Source organism: Dama dama, chromosome 1 (assembly GCF_033118175.1).
Source record: "Dama dama isolate Ldn47 chromosome 1, ASM3311817v1, whole genome shotgun sequence".
NCBI lineage: Eukaryota > Metazoa > Chordata > Mammalia > Artiodactyla > Cervidae > Dama > Dama dama.
The window spans coordinates 19,077,487-19,099,932 of NC_083681.1; the positions used below are offsets into that span (position 1 = coordinate 19,077,487).

The 22,446-nt window shown below is 36.9% G+C and overlaps 1 protein-coding gene across 2 annotated transcripts in view; it reads right to left on the minus strand.

Moving 5' to 3' along the window:
- Positions 1-557: 557 nt before the first annotated feature.
- The window catches only part of LOC133057571 (protein NPAT), a 56,282-nt gene continuing 34,393 nt past the window's right edge, over positions 558-22,446 (minus strand). For both annotated transcript variants that reach the window (XM_061144218.1, XM_061144226.1), the window contains 9 exons: positions 22,295-22,382; positions 18,412-18,508; positions 17,442-17,570; positions 12,777-14,444; positions 11,177-11,292; positions 10,993-11,101; positions 4,596-4,656; positions 3,339-4,494; positions 558-2,172 (listed from right to left, as the gene is read on the minus strand). In XM_061144218.1, coding sequence (XP_061000201.1) covers positions 2,095-2,172; positions 3,339-4,494; positions 4,596-4,656; positions 10,993-11,101; positions 11,177-11,292; positions 12,777-14,444; positions 17,442-17,570; positions 18,412-18,508; positions 22,295-22,382 — 3,502 coding nt within the window. In that variant the 3' untranslated portion in view covers positions 558-2,094. The remainder of the gene's footprint in view (positions 2,173-3,338; positions 4,495-4,595; positions 4,657-10,992; positions 11,102-11,176; positions 11,293-12,776; positions 14,445-17,441; positions 17,571-18,411; positions 18,509-22,294; positions 22,383-22,446) is intronic.

Sequence of the window (22,446 nt, forward strand, 5' to 3'; positions counted from 1 at the left end):
GGTCTTCCTACTAGTCATGACATCTAGCCTTTGGCTGAATGCTGATGGATGTTAACTTACGTACAATTTCAACCTACTTACTAAATGGTTGTTAACAATATACAGGGCTAAAACAATCAAATATTTTAATCACAAGACTTCTAAGATTTGGCATACAACCGAGTACACCAAGTTATGTCCAAAGAAACAGTGGATCCTTACATGTAGTTGCAAAAATAGAGTGCCAGGTACAGCAATTAAGTCTAGTACATTTTGACTTTTAAGGTAAAATGGTAATTATGGTTTTGCTCTTGAACATAAATGAAAGCTCTGAATACAGACTGTCTTCGTACTGTATCTAGTAGATCCTGGCCAAGTGAACAAAGAATCCTGAAGAAAGTGAGTTTATTTTACTAGTATATGAATTCTTAGTACTTAGCATATACAAATTAATTGAATGAGAAGAAAATTTATAATCTTCAGCATTATGTAAACTTCCGAAAACAAGAACTGACTTGCAAAGGGATTTATTAAAAGTATCTAAACTAGAATAACTGCCAATATCAAAGAATTCAAACTTTTGAAGTTAATGAAAATATTTATTCAAACCTAACTGTACAGTATCAAGCTGAGTTAAATAAACATTAACTGTATTAACTATCCCTGGTTCTTTAGAAACAGACCACTTCCACATCATAAAAATTTATTACAACACAAATTTCTGCAGTAAGGTTCGGCAAGTAAGATGTGATTTCCACATTGAAAACTGCTGCGTTAAAGTAGAATGTTAAAGGCCCAGTATTAAAAAAAAAAAATGGTTGAGGAAAATGACTTATAAATATAGACATTTTCAGAAAAAACCTTGCATACACTGATATTAAACAAAACAGAAAGCATTTAACAGAACATACTTTAATATCTAGGCACAACTGGTCACGTACGAATTATCTCTATACTCACTTAAAGGTTTAAACCAATTCTTCAACTTGGCTAATGTGTGTGAGTCTAACATACAGAAGGCACCTCTTTCATTCTCCTTAAGGACCTTTTGAGAGTAACTCTATAATATTTTAAGGGGTACAGAGACAACATCCTCTATCCAAGTGTAACACAGCCCATTTTAGGAGAAACTAAATTAAAATAGAAAACTATGATTTCTCTTTTTACATCTTATGATGGACATGGCTTTCTAAAAGGACAACAGAAGATAATCCTCCATACAAGCTTTAACATAGAACACAAGATTTAAATTAAATGTGCATTGGTCACTACTATGTAAAAAGTTCATGAATTAGTGCAATTCTTTAAATCCCCAGTATTCAGGGGAGAAGTATATACATACCAAGAAATGTCAACTACTACATAACCAAACTTTTTATGGCTCAATAGTCTAAATGCTTGAAGTTTTGTAAAAGATCTTACAAGTTATAAATGAAAGATCAGAACACTCGAATGGTGTTCAAATGGTATTAATATTCTCTCCTTAAAACAAAGAGACCAGAACAACCAGAAGAGACAAAGTGTAAAATTTTAGGAATACAATCTTTACTGCAATTGTAAGGAGTGGCAAAGTATTCACTCTAGAAAAAAAACCCAAATTGTTAATTTCTGGTTACTTTATTACCATTTGAATTCCTTATCACTTCTGTACTAATTACTGGCTGTCTTCAGATGTCTTGTAGGACAATTACTGAAGGCAATTTATAAGGAAAAGTGTAATTTTCCCACTCAAAGTGAGCAACTATTCCAGATGATTAAGTTTCAAAATTAGAGATCATAAGAAACCAAAAAATAAAAGAACATCAGGCTGATTTAACCTCTTATTTCAACAAGATTTACACAATATTAACAAGATGCAATTGTTAAAGCTATACAGTTTTGCAGATTGGCTTTACTTACATTTCTGCAAATGTTTTTTCCACAATACCAGGTACATCTATTTACAAATTAGGAAGCTGCTTTAAAACAGCATGATTTAGAAATAAAGTGAAATTTCAATACAATGGAAGAAAGTGCAGGTCATGCTCTCAGATTCTGTCAGTATCTCATTCCCTACACTCACAGTTTAAGGAATCGTAGTTTTAAATAGCTACTGTTCTTATATGTTCAGAATATTTACTCATCATAATGCAATGATAACAAAAATTTGTCCACATCCATTCCAGCTGGAAATGAACTAGGTAGCTTCTTTTTCTGTCAAAGAAAAAAGAAAGAGAAAATGAAGTAAGTTAACATATCAAACTTAAACAAGGTCAAAAAGCTAGCTTTCTGATTATGTAGAACTTAATACACTACCAAAATTTTTGTCAAAACAGTTTAGTTCATCAGAATTTTAGTTATATAGAAAGGTAGACACAATTTTTTATAAATCCAAGTTTAATAAACTATACTTCAATGGCACCTCAACATTATTTTAGAGCACAAAACATTATACAAATTCAGAGTATATGAATGTTGAAAGAGACAAGATAGAACATGCTTTTTATATATGGTACTCATTATTGCTAAACCATAAACCTCAGTAAGCTTTACTAAGATTTTAAGAGTAACAAGTACTTTTCAAGTCCCAAATATTTAATATACTCTAGGCACTCTACAAACACTACATTTAGTCTCACAGCCATTGGGTAAGATGTGTGTAACCTCAGGTCAATGATGCAGCTAAGACTCAAGAGATGTTACAGGCTATTTAATAATGGTAAGAGAGCCAATATGCAGGAGATGCAGGATTCAGCCCAGGCTTAGAAACCAGGATTCTTTCCTTGGTATCACACCTCCTTTATGACGTTTTAAATCTTTCTATTCATATTCCACTTACTAAATGGCTAAACAGGTTGAGGAAAGATGACTTTTAATTTATCAGTGATAACCCTACTTTCCTCAGGTAAGCATGGTTAAAGACAGGTAAATTTAACTTTTACATTGCTCCAACATATTAACATGTGTAGGAATCTATGGAAGAGATGGCAGGACATGGGAAAGAAACCTAAGATGGAGGAGCTGCACAGCAGTTTTCACTTGATAATTACAAATAACAGTGGCTTCCCAATTTTTCATGTTATGTCACTCTTTCCGCCAAACCTTGGGTCCTAACATGACAGAAACTAAAAACACCTTTTCCCAAGGAAGATGTTTATAAATAAATGCCTTAGCAATTGTTTGGAAAATGTTTCACCTAGTTAACTTCTGAGTACCACAATGGCTGAAAGATACTGCTAGAGAATGCATTTTGTCAGTCAAAACCCAAAGCTATCCTGATTAAATGTTAAGTAGCTACAGCAAAAAATGGTGAGACCTTTAACCTGAGCACTGAAAGGAGGACAACGTGTGGTTTTGAAATGAAAGACTTTCAAACTTGCCTTAATTTTCTTCTTTTTCATTGGCACTGACGAATTTGCAAGATTTTTATTAGAAGCGCGGGAGTTTCGCTCATGCTCATCTAATTCCTCAATTTTCCGCTTTTTTGTGGTGCTCCTTGAAGATGCTCTAAATTGCTGGGTATTGTCTTTTAGAGGAGTAGATGAAGTAGTCCTAGAGATGGCTGCTCTGGAGAGAATCATTAATGTATGGGCAGCCATGTTCACACTGTTTTCACTCCCCGTTTCACTGGCAGGGCTGCAGGCAGGCAAGTCTGGCGTGACAGGAGGGACCATTACTTTGGGTGTGCTGTCTTCACCAAAACGCCTACTAGAAGGGACCTTGATACCATCTGTAGGTTCTTCTTTAAGTTTCTCCCCTGCTCCTGAGACAGATGTTCGGGGTACAGGTAAATCAGTACTATCTGTGAGCCGATTTACTGGGCTATGCCACTGAAGATCTTGTAACATTTCTGTGGGATGTTTGGTGAGTGGGTTAATCAAAGAACTGGCAGACCTGCTTTGTTCTTGTTTCAAATCCTTCACAGGTGCACCGACTGAAAAGATATTTTTACTGTTTGAGGATGTGCCTTGTTTTCTGGTCAGCTCTTGAAGTGAAGTTACAGTTTTCTCATTCCTTACACCCCCATTTTGCTGCCCATTAGACAGTTTTGAAGTTTCTGGATTTTTCTGCCTTTCCACATCACTGCACAGTTCATTCTCCTTATTAGCTGTTGCTTTATGGAAAGATTCAAGTATAGTTTCTGTTGGTGAAACTTTCTTTTCTGACTGAGTTTCTTTTATGGTGGCATGTCGGCCAATGGCAGTTTCTGATTTAGATAAAATTTTAGGCACAGAAGGTTTCTCCCGCTCTCTTTTGACAGAACTATTAGAAGGGGGTTTTAAGGTGGAGGACACAATGGGTGAGTCAAGGTTAGAAAATGAAACGTCATTCCTTTCTTTGCTTTGGGACACCAACTTTTGATTTGTCCCCTGTGTATTTGCCACAGGAGAAGCAGTGCTATCAAAACAGAGCACACGTCTGTGGCTTTCAAATGGCTTGCTAACTGGAACTGTACTTTCTACTGAGAAGGGAACTGTGGTTTCTTCCAATTTTTTCCCAAGATCTGTGCCCATAATCTTGTCAGAAACTTCAGTTCTATAAGAAAGAAAACTCTTTTTATTAGCCACATAAAGAAATTCTTTGTTTTTAACTTGAGCATTCAAATTCCTTATGACAGAAACTACTTTTATGCTCACCGCTGTGCATGACATCCAACTAAGTGACTTGATGAATCCACCAAATTATTTACCTGTTTCCCTGGAATTATAAATAAGTTAATTAGAAAAGAAAAACATTCCTGAAAGTACATTTCTCTGAAAGAAAAGATCACAGAATCTGACATCATGAGAAAAATTTAAGCTATGGCTAATGTACAAATGAAATACTTTCACATACTGGATTTAAAAAAAACAGCTTGGTATACAAGTGATATACAAGATGATCACTCATCCATTTTACTGAAGAAACATAAATATGTAACAAATGACCTGCTTCAACTTCAGGCAAATATGAATCTAGTCTTCAATCTACAAATTACAATTATCAATATAGCAGTTAAGGGCATTACTTAGATCCAAAAAGTTACTTAAAGAAAACACTGTATTATTCCTATTTAAAAATTCTGCCTATTTAAGGTGTCATGTTTGCAAGCTTATGTCACTCAGAGGACATGCTCTGGAGTTTTAATAACCATATTTTAATTTCCAAGGACTTCTGACTTGACGTGGAAGGGCAGCAAGATATGAAGCTGGAAAGGAAAGCAAAGATGATACTGTGAAGGACTTTGTGTATTATTCAAGAGGTTTTTGATTATTCAAAAAAAGATTATTCAAAAGAGAATCTTTTAAGAGTTTTAACTAGAGATGATGCATGAATAGATTTGTTTTAGGAAGTCACTCTGGCAACAGTACAGAAGATGAATTAGAAATAGGAATTCTAGTTAGATGGCTATAAATATTAGAGGTAGAAGATGATGAAGGTCTTACAGATGGGCACTCACACAGATATGAAGAATAAATGAGGAATACATGTTGACACTAACCAAGAGGGAAAAGGTAAGCAGAGGAGGTTTTTGAGGAAGAAGTGAGACTTAGATATGTAGAGTATGTAGATCTTAAGTGACATAAAACGAGAAAGGGAGGAATGCATTCATTCTAGAAGCTACCAACAGTATTAACTGTTAGAGGGAAGTAAAGTAAGGTAAGAATGGAAAACATCCAATGCATATGGCATTATGAGGAGGTCATTGGTGACTGTAAACAGTTTTAGTAGAAATATGAGAAAGGACATAATATGGATGAAGAAAGACTGGGAGATAAACAGGGTTGGGGATAAAGGGCTGGCAGGTGGAAAAAACCTAGAGGAATGGTGGGAATGATCCTTGTATCTATAGTTGAACAGCCACAGAGGGAAGGAGCCAAAAAAGAAAAGATGAAGATACACAGAAGACAGAAGGTAAACTGCATTAACCTTAGAAAGAATGAAATATGTCTCTAAGAAAGAAGGAAAAAGGGAAGAATAATTTTAGATGAACAGGTACATATTAAGTGGGAGTGATGTGAAAAAATGGACTTTACTATTGATAAAAATCAAAATCACTGGTTTAGAGTGAGGATAGTAGTGACTGAATAGATGTGAGAAAAACCTGTGGAAGTATGAAATAGTATGAAGGAGAAATGGGAGAGAAAGAAGACAGGTAGACACTTAAAATGATCACTAAGTGGTGGTAAGGGTGAGAAAATTTTACATGTTACTGAATAGCATCACTTCTGCTGTTGCTGTTCAGTCATTAAGTCGTGTCTGACTTTTTGCAACCTCATGGGACTGCAGCACATCAGGCTTCCCTGGCCTTCACCATCTCCCAGAGTTTGTGCAAATTCATATCCACTGAGTCAGTGATGTTATCTAATCATCTCATCTTTTGCCACCCTCTTCTATTGCCTTCAATCTTTCCCAGCATTAGGGTCTTCTCCAATGAGTCGGCTCTTTGCATCAGGTGGCCAAAGTACTGGAACTTCAGCTTCACCATCAGTCCTTCCAATGAATATTCAAGGGTTGATTTCCTTTAGGATTGACTGGCTTGATCTCCTTGCAGTCCAGGAGACTCTCAAGAGTCTTTCCCAGCACAATTCAAAAACATCAATTCTTTGGTGCTCAGCCTTCTTTATGGTCCAACTCTCACATCTGTACATGACTACTGGAAAAACCTTAACTTTGACTATATGGACCTTTGTCAGCAAAGTGATGTTCTAAAGCAATGCTAAGAAGCCCAAGTGTAAAGGCAGAGAAATCGTTGGCTGCATAGATCCATGACTAGAGGGTCAAGTGGACATGTTAGAAGAATGTGAATACGAAAGTGTTTAGGAATAGTGGGAAAAGTGGCTGATGTGGTAGATTGTGGGGTTTAGCCTGGATAGGGAAGGAAATGAACCCAAGTGAAAATTCAGGTAAATGTAAGGATTCAAGTAGTAAGAGCTCTCACTGGTTGAAGAGAGATTCAATGGTATATCCAAGAAAATGAGAGTATTTTGAGAGAGGTTACTGACTGTTAAAAATTACATAGGTCTTATAAAAAATTAGAAGTAAAGGTATGGGAGAGATTGGCTGAAAAGAATATTAAAAAGACTTAGAAATGAAATGAGTCAAAAGTTCTGAGGGTTAGGCATTTTGTCACCCACGAAGATTAAAAAGTCTGAGCTAGAGAAGTTTGAGAACTCAGCACAATATTCAAAAAGGTTTTGAATGAAAATCTCATGTTACTTTGCATATGCTGTCTTTTGTTGTACTAAAAATCATTAACTTTAGAGTAGTCAGCATTATCAAATTTTTTCCACTTATAAATTATTCTTTTTTCATTTTTCAAAAGCAATCCTTTATTTCAGCCCTCATTAGGATTCTTCTTCTATATTTTCTTTTATTATTTTCTTTGCTGTTCACTTTTACCTGTGAACTTTTACCTTCTTGGAATTCCTAATTTTATATACAGTGTGAGGAAGAGATTATCTTTTCTCTGTAATACATAATAGCTGGTAGATTTCATTTACTAAACAAACCATCTGACAAAATGTGGTCCACTAGAGAAGGGAATGGCAAACCACTTCAGTATTCTTGCCTTGAGAACCCCATGCTGCTGCTGCTGCTGCTAAGTCACTTCAGTCGTGTCCGACTCTGTGCAACACCGTAGACGGAAGCCCACTAGGCTCCTCTGTCCCTGGGATTCTTCAGGCAAGAATGCTGGAGTAGGTTGCCATTTCCTTCTCCAATGCATGAAAGTGAAAAGTGAAAGTGAAGTCACTTAGTCGTGCCCGACTCTTAGCGACCCCATGGACTGCCACCTACCAGGCTCCTCTGTCCAGGCAAGAGTACTGGAGTGGGGTGCCTCCCATGAACAGTATGAAAAGACAAAAAGATACAACACTGAAAGATGAACTCCCCAGGTCAGTAGGTGCCCAAAATGCTACTGGAGATCAGTGGAGAAATAACCCCAGAAAGAATGAAGAGATGGAGTCAAAGCAGAAACAACACCCATTTGTGGATGTGACTGGAGATAGAAGCAAGGTCAGATGCTGTAAAGAGCAATACTGATAGGAACCTGGAATGTTAGGTCTATGAATCAAGGCAAATTGGAAGTGGTCAAACAGGAGATGTGAACATTGACATTTTAGGAATCAGCGAACTAAAATGCACTGGAATGGGTGACTTGAACTCAGATGACCATTCTATCTACAACTGTGGGCAAGAATCCCTTAAAAGAAATGGAGTAGCTATCATAGTCAACAAGAGAGTCCGAAATGCAGTATTTGGATGCAATCTCAAAAATGACAGAATAATCTCTGTTCGTTTCGAAGGCAAACCATTCAATATCACGGTAATCCAAGTCTATATCCCGACCAGTAATGCTGAAGAAGCTGAACGGTTCTATGAAGACCTACAAGACCTTTTAGAGCTAAAAGATGTCCTTTACATTATGGGGACTGGAATGCAAAAGTAGGAAGTCAAGAAACACCTGGAGTAACAGGCAAATTTGGCCTTGGAGTACAGAATGAAGCAGGGCAAAGGCTAACAGAGTTTTGCCAAGAGAACGCACTGGTCAGAGCAAACACCCTCTTCCAACAACACAAGAGAAGACTCTACACATGGACATCACCAGATGGCCAACACCGAAACCAGATTGATTATATTCTTTGCAGCCAAAGATGGAGAAGCTCTATACAGTCAGCAAAAACAAGACCGGGAGCTGACTGTGGCTCAGATCATGAACTCCTTATTGCCAAATTCAGACTTAAATTGAAGAAAGTGGGGAAAAACACTAGACCATTCAGGTATGACCTAAATCAAATCCCTTACGATTATACAGTGGAAGTGAGAAATAGATTTAAGAGACTACATCTGACAGACAGAGTGCCTAATAAACTATGGACAGAAGTTCCTGACATTGTACAGGAGACAGGGATCAAGACCATCCCTAAGAAAAAGAAATGCAAAAAAGAAAAATGCCTGTCTGAGGAGGCCTTACAAATAGCTGTGAAAAGAAGAGAAGTGAAAAGCAAAGGAGAAAAGGAAAAATATTCCCATTTGAATGCAGAGTTCCAAAGAATAGGAAGGAGAGATAAGAAAGCGTTCTTCAGTGATCCGTACAAAGATATAGAGGAAAACAAAAGAAAGGGAAAGATTGGAGATCTCTTCAAGAAAATTAGATACCAAGGGAACATTTCATGCAAAGATGGGCTCGATAAAGGACAGAAATGGTATGGACCTAACAGAAGCAGAAGATATTAAGAAGAGGTAGCAAGAATACACAGAAGAACTGTACAAAAAAGATCTTCACGACCCAGATAACCAGGATGGTTTGATCACTCACCTAGAGCTAGACATCCTTGAATGTGAAGTCAAGTGGGCCTTAGGAAGCATCAATACAAACAAAGCTAGTGGAGGTGATGGAATTCCAGTTGAGCTATTTCAAATCCTGAAAGATGATGCTGTGAAAGTGCTGCACTCAATATGCCAGCAAATTTGGAAAACTCAGCAGTAGCCACAGGACTGGAAAAGGTGTTTCCATTCCAATCCCAAAGAAAGGCAATGCCAAAGAATGCTCAAACTACTGCACAATTGCACTCCTCTCACACGCTAGTAAAGAAATGCTCAAAATTCTCCAAGTCAGGCTTCAGCAATATGTTAACTGTGAACTTCCAAATGTTCAAGCTGGTTTTAGAAAAGGCAGAGGAACCAGTGATCAAATTGCCAACATCTGCTGGATCATCGAAAAAGCGAGAGTTCCAAAAAAACATCTATGTCTGCTTTATTGACTATGTTAAAGCCTTTAACTGTGTGGATCACAATAAACTGTGGAAAATTCTTCAAGAGATGGGAATACCAGACCACCTGACCTGTCTCTTGAGAAATCCGTATGCAGGTCAGGAAGTAACAGTTAGAACTGGACATGGAACAAAAGGCTGGTTCCAAATAGGAAAAGGAGTATGTCAAAGGTTGTATACTGTCACACTGCTTATTTAACTTAGATGCAGAGTACATCATGAGAAACACTGGGTTGGATGAAGCACAAGCCGGAATCAAGATTGCTGGGAGAAAATAGCAATAACCTCAGATATGCTGATGACATCACCCTTATGGCAGAGAGTGAATAACTAAAGAGCCTCTTGATGAAAGTGAAAGAGGAGAGTGAAAAAGTTGGCTTAAAGCTCAACATTCAGAAAACTAAGATCATGGCATCCAGTCCCATCACTTCATGGCAAATAGATAGGGAAACAGTGGAAAGAGTGGCTGACTTTATTTTCTTGGGCTCCAATATCACTGCAGATGATGACTACAGACATGAAATTAAAAAACGCTTACTTTTTGGAAGGAAAATTATGACCAACCTAGACAGCATATTAAAAAGCAGAGACATTAGTGCCAACAAAGGTCTGTCTAGTCAAGGCTATGGTTTTTCCAGTGGTCATGTATGGATGTGAGAGGCTGGACTATAAAGAAAGCTGAGCGCCGAAGAATTGGTGCTTTTGAACTGTGGTGTTGGAGAAGACTCTTGAGAGTCCCTTGGACTGCGAGGAGATCCAACCAGTCCATCCTAAAGGAAATCAGTCCTGGGTGTTCACTGGAAGGATTGATGCTGAAGCTGAAACTCCAATACTTTGGCCACCTGATGCGAAGAACTGACTCATTTGAAAAGACCCTGATGCTGGGAAAGATTGAAGGTGGGAGGAGAAGGGGATGACAGAGGACAAGATGGCTGGATGGCATCACCAACTCAATGCACATGAATTTGTGTAAACTTTGGAATTTGGTGGTGGACAGGGAGGCCTGGCATGCTGCAGTCCAGGGGGTCACAAAGAGTAGGACACGACTGAGTGACTGAACTGAACTGAATCCTATTTCTTCTGACTTCTGATGTTATCTCTACTACATACAAGTTCCTACAAATACATGATTTCTTTCTAAATTCTGTTCTGTTCCATTTGTCTTTTTTTCTAATTATTGCAAAAAACTTAAGCAAAGGTTGGATAATCACCTGTTAGGAAAGCTATTAGTATTAAAAAAACAAAAGGTTACATAAAGTTGACATGAATAAAAGCATACCTGTACAAGGTTTGTTTTTTAGTCCCTGACTCTTCAAAGATTTTTGAGGGATAGGGAATTGAGGGATACTTCTATTGCATACAGGTGCCGCCAGAGGCATATGAAGGACCTAGAAGAGAAGAGTCCATTAATTATATTTTGTTTGAAAAGTGGCACCGAGCCATTTTCAGTTAATAAATCTTACCTGCCGAGGAGGAGCAGAAAAGCTATTTCCATTCTGTCCAACCACAGATACAGGAATCATTCCCACCATTCCTTGAAGTACCGGTTGGACTGGAGAAGCAATTATAATGGCAGATCCTTCAAAAACAATGATGACAACAAAAACAACAATTCTCAATAAAATGGGATTTTTCTCTTATAAGGCACCAAAGTAATTATTAATTTGAAATAAATTCTATACAATTATAAATTCCTTTTTATATAAATCTACTTTCCTTAAAAAACTAGGGACAACAGCAAGGCTAACAAATTGAGAAAAAGTCAATCTGATGTAAACTATTCTATGGCATTTAGTCAAGCTAAACATCATGAGTAAGCATAAGACTCTACAGCCAGGAGATCATATCATAGTTGTAACCTTGATTCCCCTAGGGAAAACAGTGAAATTGATTGAAAAGTTGGTAGTAAGGTTTCAAGTTTGAATCTTTTACCATAAAATTAGGTCCTACCTAACTGAAGACTGACTAAGACTTACTCACAAACCCAAGCTATTATTTCACTTGTATTTGTCCAAAAAGGTCCAGATAAGTGAGCAACCAGTCAAAACTGTGGGGGAAAGTACAATGTTCACATGGAAACGTCAACAATATAGTCTATGGCTATCATAATTCATTTAACCCTTTCCTGTAAGTGAATCTTTTCCTAATAAGTTCATTAACTGCTCCTACTAGCTTGATCTCCTCACCTTCATGAACACTTTCAAGTCTCTCAAATACCTATCTGTCCTTGTGCTGCTTAAGATTCCCTTCCTTTTACTCCAAATACTACTTATTTCTCTAAAGTTCAGCTGAAGTTCCACATGGCCTACTAATTCTGACCCTTTCTTTAACTTTAGATCCATCAGTCTTGATACTTAACTGCTGATATTTAATCTGCTTTAACTATGCCCAAATGTAAAAAAAAAAAAGCAGCGGGGGAGGAGGGAGAGCTTGGGAATCTAAGAAGTGTAGATGAATGCGCCACGAACTCCACCTTCAAGGAACATACAATCAAGAACGACCATTAAGACAGGCATTCAATTGAACTACATATAAAATGAATGTAGTAAATGCCATAAGTCCTCCTATAAGCAAAGAATTCAAAAGACAGGTATCAATTTTCAAAGGTGGAAAACAGTGAGAAATTACAAAGGGTATTACAGAGGGAGAAATTCAAGTTCTGTCTTGGAAGTCTGTCCAAACATGTAATAAATGTCTGGAAAACCAAGACTCTAACAGCTATTTAAGAAAAATCTCCCACAACACTGAGTTTTAGTAGGTATACAGCTTTTTGATGAATTAGCCTCCTCACTGCTCTTTTTCTTATAGCTTAGACATGGATTGAGTAGTAAGTATGGAAAGAAAAAGAAGTGAAAAATTAAACCACTGAATTCCATAGCTGAGCAGTAGATTAAAAAAGAAGTATGACTGAATTCTCTAAAGTAGAGACAGCATAATCACAAATTTCTGAATCTTATACTATCATCCATGATTTATTATTACCTTCTAGCCAATCACTACACACACAAACGAAAGTTGATCCCATCCCAGAGCAATGAACTTCACTATGATGTTCTTAGTTACCTTGTGAAAAGTTGGGTGACACAGCTTGATTGACAGCAAATACACTATTTGACCTTGGGGGTGTCTGTAATTGAGATAGTGGAGGTTGAGCAGTCATAGGTGCAGAATTTCCAGGCAACACCACAACATTTGACTGACTGACAGTTGTTCCTAAGGCTGTTGGATCAGTTACACAAGTAGCTATCAAAATATTACTTGAATTGCCAAAAGTTGTGCTCGTAGCTGGCATTAACTGTATGTATCCTCCATCCTTGGAAACGCATGGCGTAACATTGGTTGAAAGAGCAATGCTGTCTTCATTCTGCATGTTGTTTACTGTAGAGTCTTCAGGTTTGAGTGCTAAAAGGCTCTGTTCCATTGAGGCTGAATCCCCGGTTCCTTCAGCAGATGAGACAGCACCTGTGGTTTCTTCTGAAGACAGGCATTTAACTAATTCTGCATTTCTGGCAGGTGATTTAGCAGGAGAAGACAAAATTATAGTTGGCAAGTTTTCTCCGCTGATACTAGAAACTGCACTGTTAAGTTCGGTATCTGAGGAAACAAATGGATCATCACTGATGATAATTTTGAGAGAGACTATATTTGATGCATCTATCTCTGTAGGTTTGTCCTTAGCAGATTTATTATTAGTGTTCTGGGACTCGGGATGAGACTCCCTCACTGAAGAACACACAGATTCTGAAGGAAGAGAATGTCTATCTTCTATAGGATTACTTTCTGAAGGCATCAATGTAACTTCTTCACAGTTATTTTCACCTAAAGAGAGAAAAATACTATCTCCATCTTCTTTTACAGAAGATGAAGGCTCTTGTGAATCCAAAGCAGTTTTCTCAGACTTGGAGGACTGAGTTTCATGTATTGCATGAGTTAGCTCAACAGATGATGAATCATTAGAAGGCTGTTTAATTGAAGATACTGAATCTTCAAGGTGAATTTCTACTTTTTGTTCAGATACAGTTAAACCTGAATTTTCAATAGATGCAGGTAATATCTGAAGTGAAGAATTATCTTGGCAATCTGCAAGTTGCTGTGATGCAACTGGTAACACATTATTAATTTCAGTTTTATTCTGACAAATTTCTCTAGAATCTAGTGATTTGGAATCAGGGAAATCAGCTTTAAGTCTTCTTGTATCATCAGAACTTTCACAAAACTGACCTTTTTCAGATGCCTTTCCAGCTAATGGAATATTTTGGGGTAAAAGTTGAGAAGTTTTTCCAGAAAGAATTAAGTTCTCACTGTGAGTTTCACCACCAAGGGAAACAACTGAACTTATTGGTATAGGAGACTGGTCGGGCTGTAATTGAGATTCATTCTGTACACTTGGAGACAAAGAATTCTTTTCAACTTCCAGAGCCATTTCAGCCTCAGTGGACATCTGACTGGTGTATAATTCAGCACAATGCTGATTACATTCAGCATCAGAGTTTACTCTTTCGTTAAAGTCACTCAAACTGGGCACAGACTCAAAGGTAATATCAAGGTTACACTTCTGTTCAGTAGATACAACTGTTTTAAAGGCCTTTTTCTGGATGCTAGAGTCTATGTGGGAAAAATGTTCCTGGGCTTCCTGTCTAAGCTCATCATGGTTGCTGCCATTCTTCAAAACATTTGAAGTGTCTCCATTTTGATAGGAAGTACAAAATGAGGGTTGACCAGATGGATCATCTGCAAAATATTAGGATGGCAGAAACATATGGTGAGTGTGTATAACAGCCTGAGGTAGTCATCTTTAGTGCTAAGCCTATTTTGCGAAGGAGATAACTAATCTTTGACATACCAGCACATGGAAATATATTAAATTCTCTCATTTTTTGAGTATCAAAAAACTTACAGATACTTTTCTTATCACTGATGCCTATTTATACACATGTCAAATTGTTTTTCAAGCTTTTTAGAAAACAGATGACACGTGAAGAAAAAAACATATACTCTTAAGAACATTTAATATATACCAATATATAAAAATCAGCTACACAGTTTTTTCAAAACAGCTGACTTTTCAACTTCTACCATACTATTTGATATATTCATTAAGAAGATGCAATGGGGCCAAGTACATTTTGCATAACCAATATTTGATGTTACTGTGTACTGTTTAACATTTATTACACATCATATATCAATCATATGATCAGTACTGGGATATAAAGGTGAATGATCCAATTTGCCCTTGGTGATCTAGAAAGGGAGGCAGATACAGAACAGAAAGTCATAATAAAACATGCTAATAACTGTAACAGTATAGGAACAAAAGGCACCTCTTCAAGCCTATGGAATGTGAGAAAGTGTTAAAAAAGAGGTATGGCATGAGGAGACCTTGACAAATAAAAGAAGTGCAATAGTCAGAAAAAAAGGGCATTTGAGAAAATACTGATATACTGTCATATATCATTCACAGTTTAGGAAATATTAACAATATGAAATATATAATGGGAAAAATCTAGAAACATGTATAGGAACCATCATCAAATTCTGTTAATGTGACACTGGTAACATAATAGTGGGTATGGAGTGCATGAAAATCCCTATTGTGGGGAAATCAGTAGAAATTATATCCAGGTAGTCAGTTTCAATCAAGTGGGAAGAGACCTTTTTAGAAAATAGGATTTCAAATTTCATTTTGTGCAGGGCAGGGTACAATCTTCTACACATAATATATATGAGAAAGACATTCTACTTCAATTCAACCTAAGAAGAAATGGAGGATTGGGCTTGGATACAGGCAAAGGACTTTCAGTAGGAATATAGTCTGACATATTCCAAAACTAGGTTTTGGAAGACATAATGTGAAACTTGGGAGTCATGAGATTTTTTGACAGAGCTGGAAGGAGTAATGGCATTTAAGAACAGATGAACAAAAAAGATTACGTTGGCATACCTTGGTGTAGACAGAAATGGACAGAGTGGTACCAAACAGGCATAAAGTTTAGCAAGTGTGAGATGCCAGGATAACATGAGAGAAGCCAGGATAATGGTTATGAAAGGAATAGTGGTTGGCGCTATGGAAAACAGTGTGGAGATTTCTTAAAAAAACTGGAAATAGAACTGCCATATGACCCAGCAATGCCACTTCTGGGCATACACACGGAGGAAACCAGATCTGAAAGAGACACGTGCACCCCAATGTTCATCGCAGCACTGTTTATAATAGCCAGGACATGGAAGCAACCTAGATGCCCATCAGCAGATGAATGGATAAGGAAGCTGTGGTACATATACACCATGGAATATTACTCAGCCGTTAAAAAGAATTCATTTGAACCAGTCCTAATGAGATGGATGAAACTGGAGCCCCTTATAAAGAGTGAAGTAAGCCAGAAAGATAAAGAACATTACAGCATACTAGCACATATATATGGAATTTAGAAAGATGGTAACGATAACCCTATATGCAAAACAGAAAAAGAGACACAGAAATACAGAACAGACTTTTGAACTCTGTGGGAGAAGGTGAGGGTGGGATATTTCAAAAGAACAGCATGTATACTATCTATGGTGAAACAGATCACCAGCCCAGGTGGGATGCATGAGACAAGTGCTCCAGCCTGGTGCACTGGGAGGACCCGGGGGAATCGGGTGGAGAGGGAGGCGGGAGGGGGGATCGGGATGGGGAATACGTGTAAATCTATGGCTGATTCATATCAATGTATGACAAAACCCACTGAAATGTTGTGAAGTAATTAGCCTCCAACTAATAAAAAAAAAAAAAAAAAAGAAAGGAATAGTGGTTGGGAAGGAATATGAACAGATGTTTTTGTGGTGCTGGCGGTATTCTAGTTTTTGACCTGAGAGATTGTTATGTGTGTGTTTGCTTGCTGATAATTCAATGAACAAAGTACATTTTTATTGTACACTTTTGCAAGTCTTAAGGGATTCCCAGGTGGTGCTAGCGGTAAAGAACCTACTTGCCAATGCAGGAGATTTAAGAGACATGGGTCTGATTCCTGGGTCAGGAATATCCTCTGGAGAAGGGAATGGCAACCCACTCCAGTATTCTTGCCTGGAGAATCCCATGGACAGAAGAGTTTGGCGGGTTACAGTCCACGGGTCACAAAGAGTCGGACATAACTTGAAAAGCGACTTAGCATGCATCACAAAAATGAAATTTTAAAAAACTTGGCAAAATTTTAAAAGATCTAAGACAGACATATTCCCTGCCTGTCCTCAGTTACTATAGGACAATTATGTGCCATACTGGTATTCCATGAGAGGCAGAAACATAAAGTGACTTAGTAAAGATACAGGAATATGACCTAAAACCTCATAAAATCTATTAATTCAGGACCATCAGCAGAGTATACAATTTCCTCTAAATAAGAGGTATAGATACTGAGCACTCAGCTGTATTTGCTTGCTAGGCTGGATGATTAATACCACAAGCCAACCTTACATATTAGGGATTTATTCTGAATATGTGTCTCAAAAAATTATGTTTGAAGTTATAGACTTTGGTTGAATTGGTCAACACTAGTCACACCAAATTGTGCATGTCAAGTCTATTACATCATGAAGGAACAAGTAATAAAAATTCATCTTTTAATCAAAGTACTAAGAGCATGGGAATAATTCAAACAATTTTCAAATTAAACAACATTTTGTGCCTTAGAGATTTTGAGATTGATATTAGAATTTAGACTGATATTAACAAAATCAAATTCTTACCAGATTCTTCTGTTTCAAAAGTACCTTTAACTGCTAGATTAGTTTCACCTGCTAAGACTACACTGGGATTGGTTTCCATATGCTGACTGCAAATGCCTTGTGATATATTTTTACTATTCTTTGTTTTACCTGTTAAAATGGGAATAGGGAAACAATTGGTTAAATGACCAAAATAAAAATAAGCACCAATTAATACATCTCAACAGTGGTCAGCAAATACTAAAGTTTGGTTTTAATTATAGTCCTTTGATTACAGTTTTTAACATGTTGCCTTATATATCATTGATAAGTATGATTTTTCCTCTAGACCAGTAGTTCTTATACTACTGTATATCATGGTATCATAAGTATCACCTATGATACTGTATATAATAATATACAGATCCAAGAATTTGCTTTTTTAACTTGTTCTCAGATAATTCTGATCTGCTAGTTTGGAGACTATACTTTTAGCACTACTGCACTAGGCCGTAAGATGGAAGGCAATGCCAATATTTTTATTTCTTGTGTATTATCCAACTGTGTTTAGTATAATGTATGCATAGTAGTAGACCACAACACATTTTTGATGACTGGAAATACTGCCCACCACTATCCCTCTCACCCACAAGACTGCTCTCTATTTTTATAGCTAAAGTATCTTTAGAAAAACAAGACATTCCTGGTGGTCCAGTGCTTAAGAATCAGCCTTACAATGCAGGGCATGTGGGTTCGACCCCTGGTTGGGGAACTAAGATTCCACATGCCTCAGAGCAACCAGGCTTACATGCCACAACCAGAGAGCCCCACACACCACAATGAAGACCTAGTGCAGACAAAATTAAAAAGAAAGAAAAAACTCTTTCATATGAAAAAACAGGAACTTTCTCCAGATGCTCTAGGAAATGCTATTTCACTCTTTAAGCTATTTCTCTAAAGAAACTGGAGAAACATTTTTTCCAAACTATCTTGAAAGAAATGGTCTACCTACCATAGTCAAAGAGATCAAAGAGTGCCTGAAATGCTGGATCTGATTCTGTCTGCTCCAATATATCCTGTATAGCTTCTTCAGACATGTGGATCTCACTCTGCAAAAAACAAAACATACAAAAGTGATTCCAACTGAATTGATATGGTTTAATACCAGCAAAGTAAATTAGAGGACATCTATTCCCTTCCAAGAAAATTTCTTCTCATTATAACACTATTCACTTAAATTAAAACAAGAAGACTAGCAAATAGAAAGTGAATGTTCCCTAATTCTACTATTTAATCACTTTGGTGAATATATTCCCAAACATTAAAATAAAATAAACATAGGAATATTTACGTATACAAAGTAAAATCAAGCTGCACTGTTCTTTATTACTTGACATACACCACTGTGTACGTTTAAGTTATACCGTGTAATGAGTTGACGTACATATACTGTGAAATGATTACCAAAGGCTTACTTAATATTCATCATCTCATATATATTTTTTAAAAAGAAAAAAAATTTTGTTTTCCTTGTGAGAACTCTTAGGATAAATCCTCTTAACTTTCAAATACTGTTGACTCTTGAACAACATAGGTTTGAACTGTGCAGGTCCACTTATATGCAGAATTTTTTCAATAAATATGTACTATAGCCCTACAAAATCCAATTTTGGTTGAATTTGTACTTGTGGAACTGATACATGAAGGGCTGATATAACGTTTGAAGTGCGCTTTTGATTGCATGTGGGGTCAGCACCCTAACCTCAAGCTGTTACAGCAGTGTTAACTGTAGTCACTGTGTTGTACATTGCATCCCCTGCACTTATAACTGAAAATTTGTACCTTTTGACCACCTTTGTCCAATTCTTCCACCTCATATCTCTTTTTCTATGAGTTTGGTTTAATAATGTTCTTTAATCAGCTTACTTCATACTAGTTTGTTATACACTGCTTTCTAGATCCTCCAATATAAATCTATCTCACTCTTTTTATCTGCCTGTTTTTGACTCTTCATTTTATTTTTTAAAATCTTTGATTTTTTTTGGCTGTGCCATGAAGCATGTGGGATGTTAGTTCCTTCATCAGGGGTGGAAACTGTGCCCCCTGCAGTGGAAGCAAGGAGTCTTAACTCCTGACTGCCAGCGAAGTCCCTGTATCCATATTTTAAACACTTCCTCTAAATGTTGGACAGTCCTTGCTTATATGCTCATCCTTAAAAGCAGCATGCCAAAAGCTACCTTTAAATTCTGTTTAAATTCTTCAATTTTGGTGAAGCATACATTTGGATCCCAAGGGAGAGGAAATTCGTGTGGAGCAAGAGATAAGGTGGAACTCTCATGAAATGATTAAAAGCTTGCATTTTTAAAATGAAAATGGCCATCAAATGAAAAGAAAAACTAAAGAACCACTTAACCTTGGCAATGAAGATGTACAGAGAACATCAATAATTCTTGATGAAATGTGACTTAGAAGAAAGCCAGGAGCTTGAACAAATATTTCTTTATCTATGAACTTGAAAATCTATCCTAATGTAAATAATGTCAAGAGTCAACAATCCAATGTTAATCAAAGTATGAAGTGGTGCATACCCTCTTAGAAAAGTTACTGCTGAGGGAAAACATTTTTTTAGTAAATTTCTCATTACATTCAAACTTTAAAAATCATAATTGAAAGAATCCTGAAATACATGTTCCAAACTTCTCGGCCTGCCTTTTAGTTTTCTTTAATGATGCTTTTTAATTTTTAAAACTTAAAAAAATTTTATTTTTTATTTTTGGCTGTGTTGTGCTGGTGCTGCACAGGCTTTTCTCTAGTTGCAGCAAGCGGGGGCTACTCTATAGCTGTGGTGCACAGGCTTCTCACTGCAGCGGCCTCTCCTGTTGTGAGGCACGGTCTCTAGGCTTCAGTACTTGTGACTCGTGGGCTCAGCAGTGGCAGCGTCTGGGCTCCAGAGCACAGGCTCAGCAGTTGTGGTGCATGGGTATATGGGATCTTCCCAAATCAGTTATCAAACTGGTGTCTCTTGTATTGGCTGGTGGATTCTTTACCACTGAGCCACCAGGGAAGCCCCTTTAATGTTGCTTTTGACAAGCACTTTTTTTGAAGTTAAGGAAGTCTTAAAATCAGTCGGTGATTTGTATAACCCAAGATATCCTGCCCATCCCGAGGTCACAAAGATGTATAAAAATATTTTAAAAATTTACCTATTTGTACAAGTGGCTCTGTTCTCTTAGTGAAGCTGATGCATGTACTACTCCATTGCTGTTCTTTCAAACTTACTGAAATCTGATTTTTTAACTTTTCCCCAATATACAATATTATGAATACCATGAACAGAGAGCTGTGTCTCCATTTTCTTATAACTTCTCACAGTATCTAACAGAGTGTCTTGATTACAGTAAGCACCTGATGTATTTGGGGAGAAAATATAAGCAAGGAGTCGAAGATTATAAAAATTTAGAATAGGGGTTATGTTAAACTTTAAGACAGTGGAAGATTACTAAATAATTTAAAAAGTGAAAGTTGCTCAGTTGTGTCTGACTTTGCCACCCCATGGACTGTCCAGGGAATTCTCCAGGCCAGAATACCGGAGTGGGCAGCCTTTCCCTTCTCCAGGGAATCTTCCCAAGCCATGGATCAAACTCAGGTCTTCTGAATTAGAGGCGGATTCTTTACCAGTTGAGTCACAAGGGAAGCCCAAGAATACTGGAGTGGGTAGCCTATCCCTTCTTCAGCGGATATTCCCAACCCAGGAATCAGACTGGGGTCTCCTGCATTGCAGGAGAATTCTTTTACCAACTGAGTTATCAGGGAAGCCAGGCTGCTTTCAAAAAGCTTTTTCATATTTTGTTAAAATTTATTGAATTTCACTATAGGAAAATGTATAAGTTTTTTTTTAAGTATTCTGAAGGAAGTGACAAAAAGAAAAAAAAAAACTCTGGTTTTACTCGGAATTCATTATCTGAAAGTAAACTGCTATCGTGAATTCACTATTATGAATTCCTTTTGTGGTAGAGCAACAAAATGACTACATTATCTCAGAGTCTACGTAAAAGCATATGCAACAACCACAATTTCAGCTGTTCTTCAAAAAGATATTTGCAAATCTTAAAACACATATTGTTAAACTCTTCCTTTACCAGCTCATCCTCTTTCATCTTCACTGGTCACTGGACAGCAAGTGACTATAGCCCCTATTTAGATTCTCTCAGCAGTAAATCTCAAGACAAGTATTCATTTAGTTGGTAACTTCTTTTTAAAGTGTCTTGCTCACTTTTTGTTAAATATTACTTAGACTCTTCACATAAGTTTAACATATAATTTCATTGTTTCTTTATATTTTTATATAGTTTGTGCCAGTGCAGAAGAAATGTAATTTATTTTATATACACTGTACAATACTGCTTAATGAGCAAAAATACATCCACTAATGAATCTTTAATCATTAAAGATGAAATGCATGTTTATGAAATACATGATTGGTTGTTGTATGGATGCAGGAAAATCTTAGATAGCTGCAAGAACTGGTTACAATTACCAGACCGGTTAGGTCTTATTCTACCATCTCAATAAAGCAATTTTAACATATTTAAATCAAATCATTGTACCTCATGCCTAAAACTTATACAGTGATGTATGCAAACTATTTTTTAATACAACAGGAAAAAATATTTCAATTTTCATTTTGAAAATTCACCAACACATTTTCAGGAACAGATTACATTTGGATAATGAAGGAAATCTGTATTTTAATTATTATTTTAAAGCATCTTATACATATGGTTAGCAATGGTTTTGAAATGAAACCAGAATACTATCAGTTTTAATGATGAGTATATCTACTACACACACACACACACACACACACACACACACCCCACCCACCTTAACCATACCTGAAGTCCCAGGAGTTCATCAATTGAAGTCTCTGGTTCAGTAGGGTTGCTATCTGTTTGCTTAGGTACTTGAGCAATACTATTGTCACTGTAATACACAAAGGAAAACTTTTATCATAGTTCTCAAGTAGGCAAAAACAAGTAGGTATTTT